This window comes from Coregonus clupeaformis, chromosome 25 (genome assembly GCF_020615455.1).
Source record: "Coregonus clupeaformis isolate EN_2021a chromosome 25, ASM2061545v1, whole genome shotgun sequence".
Lineage (NCBI taxonomy): Eukaryota > Metazoa > Chordata > Actinopteri > Salmoniformes > Salmonidae > Coregonus > Coregonus clupeaformis.
Window position 1 is genome coordinate 2,599,739 of NC_059216.1, and position 22,904 is coordinate 2,622,642.

Below are 22,904 nucleotides of genomic sequence, written 5' to 3' on the forward strand. Positions count from 1 at the left end.
CCAGGGACAACCGCACCAGCATATGGTCTCACAAGGGGTCTGAGGATCTCATCTCGGTACCTAATGGCAGTCAGGCTACCTCTGGTGAGCACATGGAGGGCTGTGCGGCCCCCCAAAGAAATGGCACCCCACACCATGACTGACCCACCGCCAAACCGGTCATGCTGGAGGATGTTGCAGGCAGCAGAACGTTCTCCACGGCGTCTCCAGACTCTGTCACGTCTGTCACATGTGCTCAGTGTGAACCTGCTTTCATCTGTGAAGAGCACAGGGCGCCAGTGGCGAATTTGCCAATCTTGGTGTTCTCTGGCAAATGCCAAACGTCCTGCACGGTGTTGGGCTGTAAGCACAACCCCCACCTGTGGACGTGGGGCCCTCATACCACCCTCATGGAGTCTGTTTCTGACCGTTTGAGCAGACACATGCACATTTGTGGCCTGCTGGAGGTCATTTTGCAGGGCTCTGGCAGTGCTCCTCCTGCTCCTCCTTGCACAAAGGCGGAGGTAGCAGTCCTGCTGCTGGGTTGTTGCCCTTCTACGGCCTCCTCCACGTCTCCTGATGTACTGGCCTGTCTCCTGGTAGCGCCTCCATGCTCTGGACGCTACGCTGACAGACACAGCAAACCTTCTTGCCACAGCTCACATTGATGTGCCATCCTGGATGAGCTGCACTACCTGAGCCACTTGTGTGGGTTGAAGACTCCGTCTCATGCTACCACTAGAGTGAAAGCACCGCCAGCATTCAAAAGTGACCAAAACATCAGCCAGGAAGCATAGGAACTGAGAAGTGGTCTGTGGTCACCACCTGCAAAACCAGTCCTTTACTGGGGGTGTCTTGCTAATTGCCTATAATTTCCACCTGTTGTCTATTCCATTTGCACAACAGCATGTGAAATTTATTGTCAATCAGTGTTGCTTCCTAAGTGGACAGTTTGATTTCACAGAAGTGTGATTGACTTGGAGTTACATTGTGTTGTTTAAGTGTTCCCTTTATTTTTTTTGAGTAGTGTATATAACACAGGGATGTAACCCAAACAAAAGAGCGAGGTGTAAACCTCTAAATAATACACGGGACGAGACCCGTAATAACAAATGCACAATACTCGGTATGTAAACTGTAATACAATGTACTCGCGAGACCAACGGACATGGGACAATAATCGACAAGGACAATGGGGAACAGAAGGCACATATATACACATACTAATCAGGGGGAATGGGAACCAGGTGTGCGTAATAAGACAAGACAGTCCGGGGTTGGTGGTAATGAACCAGATCAGTGACGCCTAGAAGGCCGGTGACGTAGACCTCCACAGCTGGTGAACGGAATGAGCAACAGTACCGGGGGGATCCGTGACACACACACACATACTTGTGGGGTTATTTGTGTGTTTTCCATTCAAAACACAAGGAATCTCTGAGGTTCAGCTTACAGAAATCCTTTAGTTATCAATGTGTTTAGTAAAAATACAGTTGAAATCGGAAGTTTACATACACCTTATCCAAATAAATTTCAACTCAGTTTTTCACAATTCCTGACATTGTCAGACCCTGTCTTAGGTCAGTTAGGATCACCACTTGTCACGCCCTATGTTTCTATGTTTAGTGTTCTATGTTTATGTTCTAGTTTATGTGTTTCTATGTTGGCCGGGGTGGTTCCCAATCAGAGGCAGCTGTGGCTTGTTGTCTCTGATTGGGAACCATACTTAGGCAGCCTGTTTTGCACTTGTCATTTGTGGGATCTTGTTCCGGAGAGGTTTGTGTTTGTTAACCTTAGGACTTCACGTTATAATTTTGTTGTTTTGTTATGTTTATGTAAAGTACTCATTAAAAGATGTACGCATATCACGCTGCGCCTTGGTCCGTTACTTACGACGATCGTGACACCATTTTATTTTAAGAAGTTGAAATGTCAGAATAATAGTAGACAGAATTATTTATTTCAGCTTTTATTTCTTTCATCACATTCCCAGTGGGTCAGAAGTTTACATACACTCAATTAGTATTTGGTAGCATTGCCTTTAAATTGTTTAATTTGGGTCAAATGTTTCGGGTAGCCTTCCACAAACTTCCCACAATAAGTTGGGTGAATTTTGGCCCATTCCTCTTGACAGAGCTGGTGTAACTGAGTCAGGTGGATAGGCCTCCTTGCTCGCACATGCTTTTTCAGTTCTGCCCACAAATGTTCTATAAGATTGAGGTCAGGGCTTTGTGATGGCCACTCCAATACCTTGACTGTGTTGTCCTTAAGCCATTTTGCCACAACATTGGAAGTATGCTTGGGGTCATTGTCCATTTGGAAGACCCATTTGCGACCAAGCTTTAACTTCCTGACTGATGTCTTGAGATGTTGCTTCAATATATCCACATCATTTTCCTTCCTCATGATGCCATCTATTTGTGAAGTACACCAGTCCTACCTGCAGCAAAGCACCCCCACAGCATGATGCTGCCACCCCCGTACTTCACGGTTGGGATGGTGTTCTTCGGCTTGCAAGGCACCCCCTTTTTCCTCCAAACATAACGATGGTCATTATGGCCAAACAGTTCTATTTTTGTTTCATCAGACCAGAGGACATTTCTCCAAAAAGTACGTTCTTTGTCCCCATGTGCAGTTGCAAACCGTAGTTTGGCTTTTTTATGGCGGTTTTGAAGCAGTGGCTTCTTCCTTGCTGAGCGGCCTTTCAGGTTATGTTGATATAGGACTCGTTTTACTGTGGATATAGATACTTTTGTACCTGTTTCCTCCAGCATCTTCACAAGGTCCTTTGATGTTGTTCTGGGATTTATTTGCACTTTTCGCACCAAAGTAAGTTCATCTCTAGGAGACAGAACGCGTCTCCTTCCTCAGCGGTATGACGGCTGCGTGGTCCCATGGTGTTTATACTTGCGTACTATTGTTTGTACAGATGAACGTGGTACCTTCAGGCGTTTGGAAATTGCTCCCAAAGATGAACCAGACTTGTGGAGGTCTATAATTTATTTTATGAGGTCTTGGCTGATTTCTTTTGATTTTCCAGGTAGGCCTTGAAATACATCCACAGGTACACCTCCAATTGACTCAAATGATGTCAATTAGCCTATCAGAAGCTTCTAAAGCCATGACATCATTTTCTGGACATTTCCAAGCTGTTTAAAGGCACAGTCAACTTAGTGTATGTAAACTTCTGACCCACTGGAATTGTGATGCTGTGAATTATAAGTGAAATAATCTGTCTGTAAACAATTGTTGGAAAATTACTTGTGTCATGCACAAAGTAGATATCCTAACCGACTTGCCAAAACTATAGTTTGTTAACAAGAAATTTGTGGAGTGGTTGAAAAACGAGTTTGAATGACTCCAACCTAAGTGTATGTAAACTTCCGACTTCAACTGTACCACTGAGACACACACATTCAGAGAGAGAGAGAGAGAGAGAGAGAGAGAGAGAGAGAGAGAGAGAGAGAGAGAGAGAGAGAGAGAGAGAGAGAGAGAGAGAGAGAAAATATATAGAGAGAGAAATAGAGAGTGAAAGAGGGAGAGAGACCTAAACAGAGAAAGCGAGAAGTGGAGAGACAGAGAAGAAGAGAGAGTGAGCGTATAAGAGAAAGAGAAGAAGAGAGAGTGAGCGTTTAAGAGACAGAGAAGAAGAGAGAGTGAGCGTATAAGAGAAAGAGAAGAAGAAAGAGTGAGTGTATAAGAGAAAGAGAAGAAGAGAGAGTGAGTGAGTGTATAAGAGAAAGAGAAGAAGAGAGAGTGAGCGTATAAGAGAAAGAGAAGAAGAGACAGTGAGTGTATAAGAGAAAGAGAAGAAGAGAGAGTGAGCGTATAAGAGAAAGAGAAGAAGAGACAGTGAGTGTATAAGAGAAAGAGAAGAAGAGAGAGTGAGTGTATAAGAGAAAGAGAAGAAGAGAGAGTGAGTGTATAAGAGAAAGAGAAGAAGAGAGAGTGAGTGTATAAGAGAAAGAGAAGAGAGAGTGAGTGTATAAGAGAAAGAGAAGAAGAGAGAGTGAGTGTATAAGAGAAAGAGAAGAAGAGAGAGTGAGTGTATAAGAGAAAGAGAAGAAGAGAGAGTGAGTGAGTGTATAAGAGAAAGAGAAGAAGAGAGAGTGAGCGTATAAGAGAAAGAGAAGAAGAGAGAGTGAGCGCATAAGAGAAAGAGAAGAAGAGAGAGTGAGCGTATAAGAGAAAGAGAAGAAGAGAGAGAGTGTATAAGAGAAAGAGAAGAAGAGAGAGTGAGTGTATAAGAGATGCATGCAGTGCGAGTGTCATTGTTCTAGTCGATTTCAGACGCTATTTGGATTGTGACCCAGGAGAGCAGTAGAGGATGTCAAAGGACCACACAATACACACACAATACACACACTCACACACACACACAGACACACGCCGCATGCACACACACATACACATACACACACAATCACACCATATAAAAACACACACAGACAGAATAAAGAGACTGTCTTATTTTGTTAATAAAGTAACCAGAGGGTAGCTAAGAGGGGTTAAGTTAAAGAAGCACTCCAGCTATTTTGGAACTTTTCCTGTTGAAAAACAATATCCCACATATAAATACACTCTTAAAATAGTGTTTTTTAGTTACAAGTGCAAACTTCATGGAGTAGGCCATTCAAGGAGTTGGTCTGATGGTGATTTGTGATGTCATCGGCCTCCCCCTTGCTTGAGGAACAATGGAGGAGCAATAGAGAACAAAAGAGGAAAGGACCACCCCTCCACTTGTACCATGTCATGATATACCTGGACCACCTATTGAGATTAGACTTTTGTTAAGTAAATCAGGTGATAAATGAGGTGAAAAGGAGACTGGGAGGCCATTTTAAATTGGAGGGACAGGTAAATGGTGTGTAGGGGTCAGGTATGGAGCAGATGGCTCAATCTGGATGTCCTCTCATATTAAACCATTTGTGTCTGGGATGTAGCTCTGTTTGTCAACTATAACAACAGCAACAGCCACGACCCTACACAACACAGAGTGTCTGAGAGAGGGCTGAGCCTGAGCGTGAATTATACATGAGCCCTAATGAAAAATGAGAGACCTTACTGTCTCACTGGGGGAGAGAAACTATAAGCAGTCCCATGTCAGATTTCAAAATGACGGTAACTTTCACAAAATTCCCAGGTTTTGCAGAAATCCCAGTTGGGAGACTCGTTGAATAAGAAGGGAATAAGCAGGAAATCAAGGAAACCTCCAACCAAGTTCTGGAAAACTGCATTTTGCAACCCTAGTCCCAAGCTACATGCTACAACCACTGTCTCCCTGCACATGTGGTGTGTTTGTTAGGTAGAGCTGTGTATGTGTGTTACATAGAGCTGTGAGGGAAGGACAGTACAGAACGCTATCTGTCTCCCTGCACCTGTGGTGTGTGTTTGTGAGGTGATCTTCAGACAGAGGAAAGCTGAGACAGAGGCTCTATCTCCCTCTGTGTCTAACACAACAAAACTCTTTACAGAAAGAGAGAGAGAGAGGGAGAAGGAGGGGTGGTATGGGGGAGTGTGTGTGTCTGCGTGTGTGCGTACGTGTGTGTGTGTGTGTGCGTATGTGCAAGTGCGTGTGTATGTGTGTGTGCATGACTCACGTTGCGTCCCTCTGTATGGCTCTCTGGAAGACAGGCACAGCGGTAGGGAGTCACACTGGTGTCACATTGATCAGCATGGCCATGACACTCACACCTAGAGAGACAGAGAGAGAGAGAGGTGGGGGAGAGAGAGAGAGACAAAGAGGTGGGGGGAGAGAGAGAGAGAGAGAGAGAGGTGGGGTGGAAGAGAGAGAGAGAGAGAGAGAGAGAGAGAGAGAGAGAGAGAGAGAGAGACAGACAGAGAGAGAGAGGTGGGGTGGAGAGAGAGAGAGAGAGAGAGAGACAGAGAGGTGGGAAAGAGAGGCAAACAGTATCTATCTGCCATTGAGATCATTTCTCTGACCGGTTAAGGTTGTAACAGTCTAGAGGTCTGAAGACAAAAATGTAAGACAAGACAACGCGCTCAAGAAGAGAAGTAACTCAGTTGGTAGAGCATGGCACTTGTAACGCCAGGGTAGTGGGTTAGATTCCCGGGACCACCCATACATAAAATGTATGCACGACTGAAATTCGCTATGGATAAAAGCATCTGCTAAATGGCATATATTATTATCTAAACTATATTACATTATAATATAATATAACATATATGGAGATGTATGATGTATCATAAACAATTGATGTGGCCCTTTAGCACATAGAATGGTTAAACTGTTTGCTACTCATGCTTCATGATTTGGGAAGAGTCATTGTAAAATCTTTACATTTCATTTCAAAGCAACACCCTCTGGTAGGCAACTCTCTCTCTCTCTCTCTCTCTCTCTCTCTCTCTCTCTCTCTCTCTCTCTCTCTCTCTCTCTCTCTCTCTCTCTCTCTCATCTCTCTCTCTCTCTCTCTCTCTCTCTCTCTCTCTCTCTCTCTCTCTCTCTCTCTCTCTCTCTCTCTCTCTCTCTCTCTCTCTCTCTCTCTCTCTCTCTCTCTCTCTCTCTCTCTCTCTCTCTCTCTCTCTCATCCCTCCTTCTTCTCAAGGTATTGAGTGTAATCTCATCTGAATAGAGAGGTGCTTAAAAGCATCCCCCCTACATGCTTCAATTCCAGACAATAACCTAATCTCCACAAACAACCCTAACATATAAAAGGGTTGCAAAATTCTAGTAACTTTCCTAAAATCCCCAGGTTTTCCAGAAATCCCGGTTAGAATCTTCCTGGAATCAGGATAGAATAAGCAGGAAGTGTTAGGGAATAGGTTAGGTAGTTTAGACAACACACTACAGCTCACTACCAACACTCCATTCCCCCAGGGGGCAGCAGCAACCTTGTCCAGATGCTGAGCCTGGTTGATAAGCACATCAGGTGCTGCCAATTAAGAGGTCTACACACTCTACGGAGACAGTAGGGGTGGCTCCTTGTAATATGCTCCGGCATTCAAAGTACTTTTGTGCTACCTGTATATTGAGATGCGCTGTATCAATCCTTGCAGAGCAGTGGGGCCAGTGTTGTTACTTTGTTCCTTGATCTGATATATAGGCTATGCATTAAAGTAACATTTTCTGCATTGATAACCCAATATAATCTCAGCGACTATTCAAACAATAAACCAAACAACATTGTAGCCTTATTAGAATCCCCCTAAAAGGTACTTTGTTGAGAAGTAAAACTACTGCTACACAGTAAAACCAACTGGTAGCCATGAGCCTTTTCTCCGTGATGTGAAGACATTCTATTTTTATTTATAAATCGTATTATTTCACATGGGGAGGTGTGGGAAGATAAAAGGCTAGCTTGCTTGCTGTTTTTAGCCAGCTAGCTAGCAAGCTGCTAGCGGAGTAACCTGCAGCCTACTGGCAGGCACAAAATTAGGTAATGTAAATCAAACCTAAACTATCATTACATGCAGGCCTAGCTATTATTTAAATATGCAGTTGGTTTTCTTTCAAATTAGCTCACAGTGGTGATGTTTTCAACGTGATTATTCTTAGCCTACCTCAAATGGGAAGACAACAACAGAAAAATCTCTGCTATCACCCCCCTGTGAGCATTGCTATTTGTCTAGAAATGCAAGGACCGGCGAGGTATCATGTTACCAAAAGGTGTTGCAAGCCTTAAGGCTGCAAGCCGTGAGGCTGCTGGTTTGTTTGGTGGCCATAACACCTTTCGTTTGGTTTTGAATCTTTAGTTTAGGCATGCCTGTTTGTAGTTTTCCTTTTTGTATATATTTGTTTTCGTCGCCATCTTGGACTGGCCGACCAAGAGATAATGACGGAGCTGGCCCTGAACTTGGTAAGTTGCTATCTCCTGGGCACATGTGCATCCAACACGGTCCTCAAATGCTGATTTCTCACATAAATGCACACATTAATTTAGGTTACATACCATGTAACTAGGCCTAGGACCCCTAGACAAAGTGAGTGCAACAATATCCATGGACTAGTAACACTGGAGTTTCTGGAAAACCTGGGAATTTTGGGAAAGTTACAAGAATTCTGCAACCTTAAACATGCATAGTTGCACACAGGAACTCCACACTGCTAAACACAGGGAGGGGGCCAACTACAGTACAGTAGGGTCTGAAATCCCATTCTCCTAAACCAGGGATGGGCAGTTTTGATGTGGGTGAGGCCCACAAAAAATCGGAACTCATCATGAGGGGCCGCAGTGGCTCGCGGGTCTGCGTATTCACATCCATACCCACACATACAGACAGAGCCGGCCCTAGCCTTTTGGGTGCCCCAAGCGAACCTAGTGGGCAAAACATGTTAGCGGCCCCCCTCTTGACAGTGGAGAGAAAAACTATAAGTTTTAGAGTTAATTTCCTGCAATTGTACACATTTTCCATAGGGTGGAGAGAAATCTTTACAGTTTTTAATATGATATCTGAGCATGAGTGTCTAACAAAATCAATGGGGGGCCCCCGGTCAGGGTAGCTGGCCGCTAGACTAACTTACTAATCTACATTTCTTTAACTGACATGGGCTAATATAGTGACCGTCAGTGACTGACATAACAAGAGAACATTTTTCAAATTGCACCTTGCGTATTCTACTATTCTAACTCTGACTGAGTTCCTTTTTTTTCCTTAACATTATTTGGGAAATTGAGCCGCAAGCTAAAGTAAAGGATGAATACACACATTTACTGGCCTCTTTGTTTCCTCAAAAAGCCTGTATACACACACCTCTAAAAAACAGAGAGAGCGAGAGAGAGAGAGAGAGAGAGAGAGAGAGAGAGAGAGAGAGAGAGAGAGAGAGAGAGAGAGAGAGAGAGAGAGCGAGAGAGAGAGAGAAAGAGAAAGAGAAAGAGAGAGAAAGATAGCAAGAGAGAGAGAGCGAGAGAAAGATAGCAAGAGAGAGAGAGAGAAAGATAGCAAGAGAGAGAGAGAGAGAGAGAGAGAGTGATAGAAGGGGGAGGAGGGTGTGGATTGGGATGCCTCTGAAGAAATGAGCAATGATGAGATTTGAGCATGTCTACTTCTCCTTCCCTCTTCACTGTAACATGCCCTTCATTACAGAAGCTTATTCCACTCAGAGAGAGAGGGATATATAGAGAGAGAGAGAGAGAGAGAGAGAGAGAGAGAGAGAGAGAGAGAGCGGGGAGGACTGACATTACAATCTTCTTTATAATGGCATAATTACTCATTAATTAGGCATAAGAGTGGAGGGTGTTAAATGAAGAGATGTATACAGGACTATAACAAGATGACTGTGCCTCTGGAGAGACAGAAAACACTAAAGCCTGGCTAAAGAGAAGAGGAAAGAGAAGAAAAGCGCAACACAGATTGAGTTCCTGTAGTGGCCCGCAGTAGGAGGAATACATTACAAGCCTGAATTAAGTTTCCCTGACAGCCGACAATGCACTGCTGTCTACCTCAGTGGTTCCAAACCTTTTTTGGTTACTGTACCACCAACTGAACCCCTGAAGTACCCCCCCATGTGCATTTTACCAGTAGGGCTATGTTTTCATGAGTCTTGGATAGGCCAAGTACCCCCAGGGGGCATCTTGGATAGGCCAAGTACCCCCAGGGGGCATAGTACCCCTGGTTGGGAATCACTGGTCTACCTCACACTAGACATACAGGGTGTTTATGTGTGTGTGTGCGTGTGTGTGTGTGTGTGTGTGTGTGTGTGTGTGTGTGTGTGTGTGTGTGTGTGTGTGTGTGTGTGTGTGTGTGTGGACATGGCCTGCGCTAATGTGGGCTCATTCAGAGAGGTTAATAACACACTAATATGACACGGGCATCTGAAGGGACAGCAAGCCAGGGGTCCTTAGCTTAAACCCCGGACCTCTAGCCCTGCCAGGGACGGCCACATTAAACTGTCATGGCAGTTTGGTCATTTTCTCATCACGGGACATCATTCCAACACACACACACACACCCTATTCCACAAACACCCTTATCAGAGAAAGGCTGCACCTTCACTCATCAACTGCGTGATGGTGGAATTATGGAGGAATTATGGCAATGTGAATAAAGTTCCTAATAACAGCCTGTGTAGATTATGTGGCAGGACCACTGTTAATTTGTGACTGTGACCTTAGGCCTCAGTGACTGTATTTCCATTAGACATTCACCTTCTTTGTCAGAGGCTTTAATTTAGCTTCATTTCAGTGGTTGAAATACTAAACATGAACACCAGGGGTGTATATCTCGAAAGCCCCGGGCCAGTATCCACAAAGCTTCTCAGAGTAGGAGTGCTGATCTAGGATCAGGTCCCCCCCCCCCCCAATAACAATCAATGATTATAACAGTGCATAACAGTTCATAACAAGCTTATATAGTCACTATGTCTCTCACCTTCCACTGATGGTGATCTCATTTACACCGTAGTAGCGGTGGCGTTGGGGCACCCCTGTATTTTGCGTGTGGTACTGTCCGCTCAGGTGGATCCTGACCTGGGTGGCCTGAACCATCTGCTGCAGGACGGGAGTGTTGTAGAAGTCGTTGTAGCCTGGGCGCAGGTTGGGCTCTGGAGTCAACATACTGAAGGTGATGTTACCTTCGGAGTATGGGACATCACTGAAACAGAGAGGACAAAGTCAACAACAGCAGAAAGAAAACTTTGAGGAATTCCCACTGTTAGTGTGTGTGTCCACCAAGTCTTTTTTATAAGTATGTGTGTGTGTGTGTGTGTGTGTGTGTGTGTGTGTGTGTGTGTGTGTGTGTGTGTGTGTGTGTGTGTGTGTGTGTGTGTGTGTGTTGAGCGATTAGTGCTTTTTGAGGTAGGTTCGGTTTCGGTTAGATTATTCAAAAATAATCACATTTTCGATTTTGGTTCTGATTATTTGTGTTGAATGCTGTAACAACACAGAATAAAACAATTTATAAAAGTCCCATGATGGTAGTGACTGCCCATTACTGATTATCACTTATTAACCATTATTTATTCATATTACTTTACTATAATAAAATATTTCAATTCATGCGTATATTACATTTGTTTTATTTGTTGACATTATTACTTCATTCCAAGTCATCATCTCATCTCTATAGAGCTTCTGCCTAGGCTGTCTTAGGACCGTGCATCCTTCTACCTCTTCTGTAGCAGGCATAACATAAACACAGACTGGACAAGTACATAGGCAATGGTTTATGGTCATTGTAGTTAATTACCACGTTTTATGCACTAAACTATGTCGAATATTGGCCTGTTGGAAACTACAACTGCCTACCACATCGCACAGTTCAGGCTGGATCTGATTTATCTCTAGAGAAACTAGCTCACAGCAACAAAAAAAACGTTGTTTTCAGTTAACCACTCAGCACGAGTGTGTGTGTGTGTGCATGTATGTGTGTATGTACAGTATGAGGGCATGTGTTAGAGGACAGTCTCAGTAACTTGTGATTTTTAATCCGACAAGGGACAACAGGTGCTGCTCCTACTGCATTATTCACTGAACACACCCAGTCTCTCTTCCCTTCTGTCACCTAGCGTACCCAGTCTATCTTACCTTCTGTCACCTAGTGTACCCAGTCTCTCTAACCTTCTGTCACCTAGCGTACCCAGTCTCTCTTACCTTCTGTCACCTAGCGTACCCAGTCTCTCTTACCTTCTGTCACCTAGCGTACCCAGTCTCTCTTACATTCTGTCACCTAGCGTACCCAGTCTCTCTTCCCTTCTGTCACCTAGCGTACCCAGTCTATCTTACCTTCTGTCACCTAGCGTACACAGTCTCTCTTACCTTCTGTCACCTAGCGTACCCAGTCTATCTTCCCTTCTGTCACCTAGCGTACCCAGTCTCTCTTTACCTTCTGTCACCTAGCGTAGCCAGTCTCTCTTACCTTCTGTCACCTAGCGTACCCAGTCTCTCTTCCCTTCTGTCACCTAGCGTACCCAGTCTCTCTTTACCTTCTGTCACCTAGCGTACACAGTCTCTCTTACCCTTTGTCACCTAGCGTACCCAGTCTCTCTTACCTTCGGTCAGCTAGCATACCCAGTCTCCCTTCCCTTCTGTCACCTAGCGTACCCAGTCTCTCTTACCTTCTGTCAGCTAGCGTACCCAGTCTCTCTTCCCTTCTGTCACCTAGCGTACCCAGTCTCTCTTACCTTCTGTCAACTAGCGTACCCAGTCTCTCAACCCTTCTGTCACCTAGCGTACCCAGTCTCTCTTTACCTTCTGTCACCTAGCGTACCCAGACTCGCTTTACCTTCTGTCAGCTAGCGTACCCAGTCTATCTTACCTTCTGTCACCTAGCGTACCCAGTCTCTCTTTACCTTCTGTCACCTAGCGTACCCAGTCTCTCTTACCTTCTGTCACCTAGCGTACCCAGTCTCTCTTCCCTTCTGTCACCTAGCGTACCCAGTCTCTCTTTACCTTCTGTCACCTAGCGTACACAGTCTCTCTTACCCTTTGTCACCTAGCGTACCCAGTCTCTCTTACCTTCGGTCAGCTAGCATACCCAGTCTCCCTTCCCTTCTGTCACCTAGCGTACCCAGTCTCTCTTACCTTCTGTCAGCTAGCGTACCCAGTCTCTCTTACCTTCTGTCACCTAGCGTACCCAGTCTCTCTTACCTTCTGTCAACTAGCGTACCCAGTCTCTCAACCCTTCTGTCACCTAGCGTACCCAGTCTCTCTTTACCTTCTGTCACCTAGCGTACCCAGACTCGCTTTACCTTCTGTCAGCTAGCGTACCCAGTCTCTCTTCCCTTCTGTCACCTAGCGTACCCAGTCACTCTTTACCTTCTGTCACCTAACGTACCCAGTCTCTCTTTACCTTCTGTCACCTAGCGTACCCAGTCTCTCCCCCCCTTCTGTCACCTAGAGTACCCAGTCTCTCCCTCCCTTCTGTCACCTAGCGTACCCAGTCTCTCTTCCCTTCTGTCACCTAGCGTACCCAGTCTCTCTTACCTTCTGTACCTAGCGTACCCAGTCTCTCTTCCCTTCTGTCACATAGCTTACCCAGTCTCTCTGCCCTTCTGTCTCCTAGCGTACCCAGTCTCTCTTACCTTCTGTCACCTAGTGTACCCAGTCTCTCTAACCTTCTGTCACCTAGCGTACCCAGTCTCTCTTACCTTCTGTCACCTAGCGTACCCAGTCTCTCTTACCTTCTGTCACCTAGCGTACCCAGTCTCTCTTACATTCTGTCACCTAGCGTACCCAGTCTCTCTTCCCTTCTGTCACCTAGCGTACCCAGTCTATCTTACCTTCTGTCACCTAGCGTACCCAGTCTCTCTTTACCTTCTGTCACCTAGCGTACCCAGTCTCTCTTACCTTCTGTCACCTAGCGTACCCAGTCTCTCTTCCCTTCTGTCACCTAGCGTACCCAGTCTCTCTTTACCTTCTGTCACCTAGCATACACAGTCTCTCTTACCCTTTGTCACCTAGCGTACCCAGTCTCTCTTACCTTCGGTCAGCTAGCATACCCAGTCTCCCTTCCCTTCTGTCACCTAGCGTACCCAGTCTCTCTTACCTTCTGTCAGCTAGCGTACCCAGTCTCTCTTCCCTTCTGTCACCTAGCGTACCCAGTCTCTCTTACCTTCTGTCAACTAGCGTACCCAGTCTCTCAACCCTTCTGTCACCTAGCGTACCCAGTCTCTCTTTACCTTCTGTCACCTAGCGTACCCAGACTCGCTTTACCTTCTGTCAGCTAGCGTACCCAGTCTCTCTTCCCTTCTGTCACCTAGCGTACCCAGTCACTCTTACCTTCTGTCACCTAACGTACCCAGTCTCTCTTTACCTTCTGTCAGCTAGCGTACCCAGTCTCTCCCCCCCTTCTGTCACCTAGAGTACCCAGTCTCTCCCTCCCTTCTGTCACCTAGCGTACCCAGTCTCTCTTACCTTCTGTCACCTAGCGTACCCAGTCTCTCTTACCTTCTGTCAGCTAGCATACCCAGTCTCTCTTCCCTTCTGTCACCTAGCGTACCCAGTCTCTCTTACCTTCTGTACCTAGCGTACCCAGTCTCTCTTCCCTTCTGTCACATAGCTTACCCAGTCTCTCTGCCCTTCTGTCTCCTAGCGTACCCAGTCTCTCTTACCTTCTGTCAGCTAGCGTACCCAGTCTCTCTTACCTTCTGTCACCTAGCGTACCCAGTCTCTCTTACCTTCTGTCAGCTAGCGTACCCAGTCTCTCTTCCCTTCTGTAACCTAGCGTACCTATTCTCTCTTTACCTTCTGTCACCTAGCGTACCCAGTCTCTCTTACCTTCTGTCACCTAGCGTACCCAGTCTCTCTTACCTTCTGTCACCTAGCATACCCAGTCTCTCTTCCCTTCTGTCAGCTAGCGTACCCAGTCTCTCTTACCTTCTGTCACCTAGCGTACCCAGTCTATCTTACCTTCTGTCACCTAGCGTACTCAGTCTATCTTACCTTCTGTCACCTAGCGTACCCAGTCTCTCTTACCTTCTGTCACCTAGCGTAGCCAGTCTCTCTTTCCTTCTGTCACCTAGCGTACCCAGTCTCTCTTACCTTCTGGTGTGTGCACCTCTGTTTTTGAGTTTTGAGTGTTTAAATATTGAGACACTTGGTGCTAAGCATCTGCTCTAAACACAATCACCTGAAGACCCCCTCTAGACACACACACACACACACACAAACACACACGCACTCGCACACACCAAGAGTTTGATGCAGAGATCAAAGGCTTTCAAAGACCTCAAAGCTATCTCTAATGTACTAACAGACTGTGTTAGTGTGCCAACCTACAGTGTTGCTGATTTATTTTATCATATTAATCTAAAAACATCAGTTTAATCTTCATTTCTAAGAGGAATCCATGTTTGGCCAATAGGGTGAAAGAGAGACCTTCTGACCTTACTGTGCGTTCACTGCTCTTGTGGGTGTTCCATCACTGTGATTGGTGGACATCAAACACTTACTGATCCTAAAAGTTTGTGTGTGTGTGTGTGTGTGTGTGTGTGCGTGCGTGTGATCCTGTGTTTAATCGGAGCCTGGCAAGTGTGTTTTCTATCCCCAGCCAAGCCCCTTCAGTCCCTCTCAACTCCACTCTGCTCAGGCAGATCTGGAATCTGGGAACACACTACCAGGAACACTGCCAAGACCGGCTCCTCTCTCACACACACACACACACACACACACACACACACACACACACACACACACACACACACACACACACTCACTTGCACACACACACTTGCACACACAGACACACACACACAAACAAAGGCATGCACGCACACACACTCTACCTCAAGATCTGCTCTTCAAAGCTCTCAAGCATTATGCTACTATCCCACAAGTCTCTATTCCTATCAAAGATGGAGCCTGTCTCTGGCTGCGCAGACACAGATTAGGACAGGAGGAGTTGAGTGTGTGCGTGCGTGTGTGTCTGTGTGTGTAAAGAAGAGTCTGTTTGATTGCTGTTAGAGAAAGAGAAAGAGAGAAAAGTGTGGGCTTAGTGTTGAGCGGCTCCTTACCTGGGGAACTGTAGACAGTTGACAGAGTCTGGTCTGAGCAGGGGTCCATTGTTCTGCAGACCAAACAGGCTGCAGTCTCTGGCCATGTACTGCCAGTCTAGCCACTCTGTTTCTACACTGCTACTGTTACTGTTACTACTGCTGCTGTTACTGTATCTCCTCTGGATGTGCAGGGCCTCTGGCTGGGGACTGACCAACTGCAGGATCACATAGAACACCTAAAACCAGACAGGACACAGCCATTAATGACACACGTCCACACTGTCGTACAGAGGATGAATAAGAACAACGTTATAGGGTTCTTGCTGGTCTTGTTGGTTGCAGAGAGAGTCGTAGACCAGGAACTAAACCATGGAAGATCTGAAAATAGAAAGATAGTTAGGCCAACTTTAGAGCTGGACGTAATGTTGCTGCCTGCGAATATTCCATTGACTTATTCAGTATAGATTAACTATGTTTCAGTGTTATGACTGAGAATGTCAGTTATGAGATTAAAGGTTATTCTAGTGAATTCAATAATTTATTACAACTTCAGACTTTGCATAACAATGAAAGAAAGGGAGGTAGCTAGCCAACGCACAACATGGCTAATCATTTCTGTTCTCATTTCCTGTCGTAAGGCATTCTGGTACTTACAGTTTTTAACCAATACAACAGACACATGTGAATAGTTCTCAATCACACGAACTGCATGAAATACAATTAGCCTTGTACATCTGTAGATAATCTCAATGAAAAAAGCACCACCATCAAGCAGCTTAGGGAAGAGATCCTCTGGCTGTTAACTCGGCTGCGAGAAAAGGATAACTTTCTTTCTAAGTACACCGACCTTGCTGTAACCCAGGCAAACCAAATCTCAGTTTTAAATGCCTCCTAGAGCAAAGCTGTCAATGAGTCGGGCACCGTTGATCTGTCCCAATCCAACAGACAGATTTTAAGCGGAACTCTGCGGCCCATGGGAGACTGGACACTCGCAAAGGCGTAGGAGATCGGGGAGGCAGTCTGGCCTCCATTCATCTGTCCGAGAAGATCCGATCCAGCTATCAAACAGCTTTGCCCTGCTTGAGACGGACCTACCAGCCCCGGGAGTCAGTACGGATCCTGAGTGCATACCAACAGCCGGAGGCCGCCCAGTGGCACCCTCCCCCACGGCCACCGCAGTTCAGCAGGTTGCATCCCCATTGGATTCCATCAGGAACACCATCATTGTGGGCAGCTTGATGGTGAGAGATTTTGGCCTGTCTACGATCTGTGGACCGACCAAGGTCCACTGTCACCCAGGAGTCCGTGTCCATGACATCAACTCCCTCCTGCCCACGCTCCTGGCCAACCACTTCAATATTGACACCATCGTCCTTTGTTTTAGGCGATCTGAGGAACTAACGGCGGACTACAAACATTTTTTAAACACCCTCGCTAGCACAGGGAAGAGAATAATTATCTCTGACCCCCTCCTGTGCTACCAAAGGGGTTCAGAACATTTCAGCCGACTCTTTGCCCTGAACGAGTACCTGAAGAAACTTTGCAACGACAGGAATGTCTCTTTTTGTGACAACTTGCTGTGGGAGCAACCAGCACTTTTTAATTGAGACGGGATTCACCCTAACCGCAGGGATTCCAGGATTAGTTCCAGCAACATCGCAAACTGTTTTAGAGACTGACGGACAGGGTCTAGTAGTGCTCCAGTTCTCCCTGTCAGAATAAGCAACAGAGGACTTGGAAACCATATCAACTCCTGTAGAAATGGCACTATGGTTATTGTGAGTAACCTAATTTATGTTCCTTTAACTCCGCCTTCTAGTGAGTTTATACAAACTGTTATCTCCTACCATTCTGATAGATTGGAGACTGTCAGAAAACATGGTTGTAATGTTAATTATTTGGTTGTTATTCAATTGGTTACCTCTAGGCAGATGCCCCAGGGGCAGAGTGGCCCACACTCATTGAATATGGCGCTTTTAAATGTTAGAGCAATCACAAGTAAAACCTTTCTCGTGAATGACCTCATTACTGAGCACAAAGTTAATTGCATGTTTCTCACTGAAACATGGCTGTCATCAGACTGTAGTGCTGCTCTTATTGAAGCCCCTAACCCCCCGGATTACAGCCTTTCATACTCTATCAGAAAAGGGAAAAAGGGTGGACAGCCTCTATCTTCACTAATGCTCTCAGCTGTAAGGACATTTTGTTTGGCAACTTTGGGTCTTTTCAGAATCATGCTATACTGTTTAAATGTCAGCCACCAGTGCTGTTCATAACCCTGTATAGGCCACCAAAGCAGTGCCCCGCTTTCTTTACTGATTTATCTGAACTATTGTCTATTGTCCTTGAGAATCATGATAAAATCATTGTGTTGGGCGATTTTAATACTCATGTTGACAAAGAGACTGACTCCAAGGCCATTGAATCTATTAATATTTTTTACTACCTTGTTGCCCATAGCACATGGTAATACTGAACGCATTATTAAGAAATGCTATCTTACCTCTGAAGTTGCTATAGATTTTATTGAGTGTAGGAACAATACTCCACCACATATTCTGCCATCCTCTTGTGATGATTTAGTTGATAACTTTTATAGCAAATTAAGGGCAACCATTGATGCCATAGCTTCAGTAAAGTTGAAAAAGGCCACATCCAAACCAAGAGCCCCTTGGATGAGTTAGGAAACGAATCAATTAAAGAGAAATTGCAGAAAGGCAGAGCAGAAGTGGAGAAAGTCAAAGTTGCAGGTCCATTATGATATTCTGAGAGAGCAACTTGGCATATATAACAAGGCAATTAGAAATGCCAGATGGGCTCATCTTTCTATGTTGATCACTATTAATCTGAATCATTTGAGTGCTCTTCTCGACCATTGATGGTCTGATAAATCCTACCCCCGCAAATCTATATGAACTTTCCTCCACATATAAATGTGATGAGTTTGCTGCAATTTTCAGAGATAAGATAACCAACATTAGGCTAGGTATCAGTCAAGCAAGACCTGATGAGAAGCTTGATGATATGTGCCCTAGCCTACCACGCAAAGGCACTATGGATTTATCTTCCCTGGTTGACACAGACATGCTCAGGAAAGTGATATCACAACTTAAGCCTTCTACCTGCCTTCTCGATCCTATCCCCACCACATTCTTCAAAACAGTTTTTAATTGCATATCTGAAGAAGTGGCAAGTTATTGTTAATCAGTCCCTGTTCACAGGCACTTTCCCCACTGCACTAAAAACTGCTATGGTGAAACCCCTTCTGAAGAAAAGTAATCTAGATTCTTCAGCTCTTAGCAATATTCGGCCAATCTCCAACCTTCCATTCTTAAGAAAAATTCTGGAAAATTGGTGTTCAAACAGCTAAATTATTTTTTAAGTGTCAACTGTATTTGAGAAAAACTCCAATCTGGTCTTTGTGCCCACCACAGCACAGAGACCGCCTTAGTTAAAGTGGTAAATGATCTTAGAGCCAACACAGATGCCAAACAGCTCCCTGTCCTTGTACTCTTAGATTTAAGTGCTGCATTCAACACTGTTGACCATGATGTCCTTCTGAACAGACTGGAGAGGTGGGTTGGCCCCTCCGGTCCAGTTCTAAATTGGTTTAGGACCTATTTAACCGGTCAATAGTTTTTTGTCAATCTTGGTGGACATAACTCAGAGAAAATTCTTATCACATGTGGCATTCCAAAAGGTTCGATTTTGGGTCCGGTACTGTTCAGTTTATGTATGTCACCCCTTAGCAGCATAATCAGAAAGCACAGCATTGATTTTCACTGCTACGCAGACAATACACATCTTTACATTTCTGTGTCACCAGAGGATTTTAGCTCCACGGATAAATTAATAGACTGTTTTAGTGATTTAAATACTTGGATGGCTCACAACTTCCTCCAGCTAAATCAAGACAAGACCGAGGTACTTATTGTTGGAGCCAAAGCACAGAGAGAGAATCTAGCCACATATTTTAATTCACAGGCTATAAAGATAAAACACCAGGTAAAAAACCTAGGTGTTATTTTAGATTCTGAACTAAATTTCGAATCACACATTAAGAATGTGACCAAAATAGCTTTTCACCACCCTGCCAAGGTGTGGCCGTTTCTCTCTCAGGCTGATACAGAGAGACTCATCCATGCTTTTATCACAAGCAGGTAGCCTAGCAGTTAAGAGCGTTGGGCCAATAACCGAAAGGTTCTTGGTTCAAATCCCCAAGGTGACTAGGTGAAAAGTCTGCTGATGTGCCCTTGAGCATGTCACTTACCCCTAATTACTCCTGTAAATCACTCTGGATTAGAGTGTCTGCTAAATGATAAAAAAATGCAGGCTTGACTACTGTAATGCTGTCTGGTCTACCCAAGAAAGCCAGAATGCTGCAGCACGGGTACTGACCAGACGGAAGGAACACATTACACTGGTTTCAAGGACTCCGCACTGGCTGCCAGTAACTTTTATAATTAATTTTAAGATTATTCTATTGGTTTTTAAATCAATTCACGATTGTGCACCTTTTAACTGTCTGAATGCCTAGTACCAAGAGGCATGGAGAGGCAGCCTTTAGTTAGTATGCCCCCAGCCTCTGGAATAGCCTGCCAGAGAACCTGACGGGGGCTGAAGCTGTGGACATATTAAAAATAGATCTCAAAACACATCTTTTTAGCTTTGCTTTTCCTCAGAGGGCTTTTAGTTGCTCAGTTTTTTATCATATGTTTGTTGTGTAGTAAATATTTTAGCTTTTCTTTTCATAGTTTTTTCCTGTAAAGCACATTGTGTTTCACTCCATGTTTGAAATGTGCTAATAAATAAAGCTGGATTTGATTTGTGTGTGTGTGTGAATGTGTGTGTGTGTGTGTGTGTGTGTGCCAGTCAGTCACACAGGGAGAGAATAAACAGCCCTGGGTTGTCTACTATCACCACAACAACAGTCTGGACTGGGACACTGACACACACAGCATGGAGTCTACTGAGCACTGCTGCAATGCTTTATTCTCACACACACAGATGCATGCTTACTCACGGACGTGCACACACGTGCACACACAGATGCAAGCGCACACACAGAAGAACGCACACACACACACACACACTCTTCAGAGAGGAAAGGGCAGTATTTTATCTGGGGACTTGAGCTGAGAAGCCGTGTCGGAAAAGCCCCAAATCCAACACACTCACACACACACACACACACACACACACACACACACACACACACACACACACACTCCCCCATACCCCCTCCCCCTTCTCCCTCTCTCTCTCTGTAAAGAGCTTGGTTGTGTTTGACACACAGAGGGAGATGGAGCCTCTGTCTCAGCTTTCCTGAAGCTCACCCCACAAACACACACACCACAGGTGCAGGGAGAAAGATAGCCTTCTGTACTGTCCTACCCTCACAGCTCTATGTAACACACAAACACAGCCGGCAACATTTTAATTTACCAGACCCATATACAGTGGGGGAAAAAAGTATTTAGTCAGCCACCAATTGTGCAAGTTCTCCCACTTAAAAAGAGGAGAGAGGCCTGTAATTTTCATCATAGGTACACGTCAACTATGACAGACAAAATGAGAAAAAGAAATCCAGAAAATCACATTGTAGGATTTTTTATGAATTTATTTGCAAATTATGGTGGAAAATAAGTATTTGGTCAATAACAAAAGTTTCTCAATACTTTGTTATATACCCTTTGTTGGCAATGACACAGGTCAAACGTTTTCTGTAAGTCTTCACAAGGTTTTCACACACTGTTGCTGGTATTTTGGCCCATTCCTCCATGCAGATCTCCTCTAGAGCAGTGATGTTTTGGGGCTGTCGCTGGGCAACATGGACTTTCAACTCCCTCCAAAGATTTTCTATGGGGTTGAGATCTGGAGACTGGCTAGGCCACTCCAGGACCTTGAAATGCTTCTTACGAAGCCACTCCTTCGTTACCCGGGCGGTGTGTTTGGGATCATTGTCATGCTGAAAGACCCAGCCACGTTTCATCTTCAATGCCCTTGCTGATGGAAGGAGGTTTTCACTCAAATTCTCACGATACATGGCCCCATTCAATCTTTCCTTTACACGGATCAGTCGTCCTGGTCCCTTTGCAGAAAAACAGCCCCAAAGCTTGATGTTTCCACCCCCATGCTTCACAGTAGGTATGATGTTCTTTGGATGCAACTCAGCATTCTTTGTCCTCCAAACACGAAGAGTTGAGTTTTTACCAAAAAGTTCTATTTTGGTTTCATCTGACCATATGACATTCTCCCAATCCTCTTCTGGATCATCCAAATGCACTCTAGCAAACTTCAGACGGGCCTGGACATGTACTGGCTTAAGCAGGGGGACACATCTGGCACTGCAGGATTTGAGTCCCTGGCGGCGTAGTGTGTTACTGATGGTAGGCTTTGTTACTTTGGTCCCAGCTCTCTGCAGGTCATTCACTAGGTCCCCCCGTGTGGTTCACCGTTCTTGTGATCATTTTGACCCCACGGGGTGAGATCTCCCAGATCGAGGGAGATAATCAGTGGTCTTGTATGTCTTCCATTTCCTAATAATTGCTCCCACAGTTGCTTTCTTCAAACCAAGCTGCTTACCTATTGCAGATTCAGTCTTCCCAGCCTGGTGCAGGTCTACCATTTTGTTTCTGGTGTCCTTTGACAGCTCTTTGGTCTTGGCCATAGTGGAGTTTGGGGTGTGAATGTTTGAGGTTGTGGACAGGTGTCTTTTATACTGATAACAAGTTCAAACAGGTGCCATTAATACAGGTAACGAGTGGAGGACAGAGGAGCCTCTTAAAGGAGAAGTTACAGGTCTGTGAGAGCCAGAAATCTTGCTTGTTTGTAGGTGACCAAATACTTATTTTCCACCATAATTTGCAAATAAATTCATAAAAAATCCTACAATGTGATTTTCTGGATTTTTTTTATTCTCAATTTGTCTGTCATAGTTGACGTGTACCTATGATGAAAATTACAGGCCTCTCTCATCTTTTTAAGTGGGAGAACTTGCACAATTGGTGGCTGACTAAATACTTTTTTTCCCGTAACCTGATTAGGGCGTCCACCCAGGGTGCTCAGAATGACAGAAATCACATTTAGATTATGGTAATTCATATTAACAGAACATGCAACTCGAGGATACCGAATTCCGATGCGCACTTCGAAGATGTTAGAATAACTGTCCACATTTACTTTTCCTCAGCCAACAAGTAACGAACAGCAAAATCACTAGCCTATGTCAATCTACTATTCCCCATAGTAGAAAAGCTTACCTATTCTATTGGTCAGCTTGTCGTTCTGTGCGAGATAGAAATTGCATATTGCAAACAGACTCTGGGAAACTTGTGTGACGATAGATCCCAAATTCATACAACCAGTAGGCTACATCAACAAAACTTTAAAAAACAATGAGGCTGATGCAACATACCAGTGTTTAGCTTAAAATGTTGATAAACTAGTATTTCTTCACATTATAAGCGCAGCAATGCGCATAAGGCAGTAGGCTACGCACAAATGTTCGTTCTGTAATGAAATTAGTGGG

At 44.8% G+C, this 22,904-nt stretch overlaps 1 protein-coding gene across 1 annotated transcript in view; it reads right to left on the reverse strand.

The window, feature by feature from the left end:
- The window catches only part of LOC121539731 (usherin-like), a 158,367-nt gene that overhangs the window by 78,190 nt on the left and 57,273 nt on the right, over positions 1–22,904 (reverse strand). Inside the window, exons 8-11 of the mRNA XM_045207408.1 lie at positions 15,531–15,609; positions 15,392–15,497; positions 10,312–10,533; positions 5,580–5,673 (exon numbers count right to left, since the gene is read on the reverse strand). Coding sequence (XP_045063343.1) covers positions 5,580–5,673; positions 10,312–10,533; positions 15,392–15,497; positions 15,531–15,609 — 501 coding nt within the window. The remainder of the gene's footprint in view (positions 1–5,579; positions 5,674–10,311; positions 10,534–15,391; positions 15,498–15,530; positions 15,610–22,904) is intronic.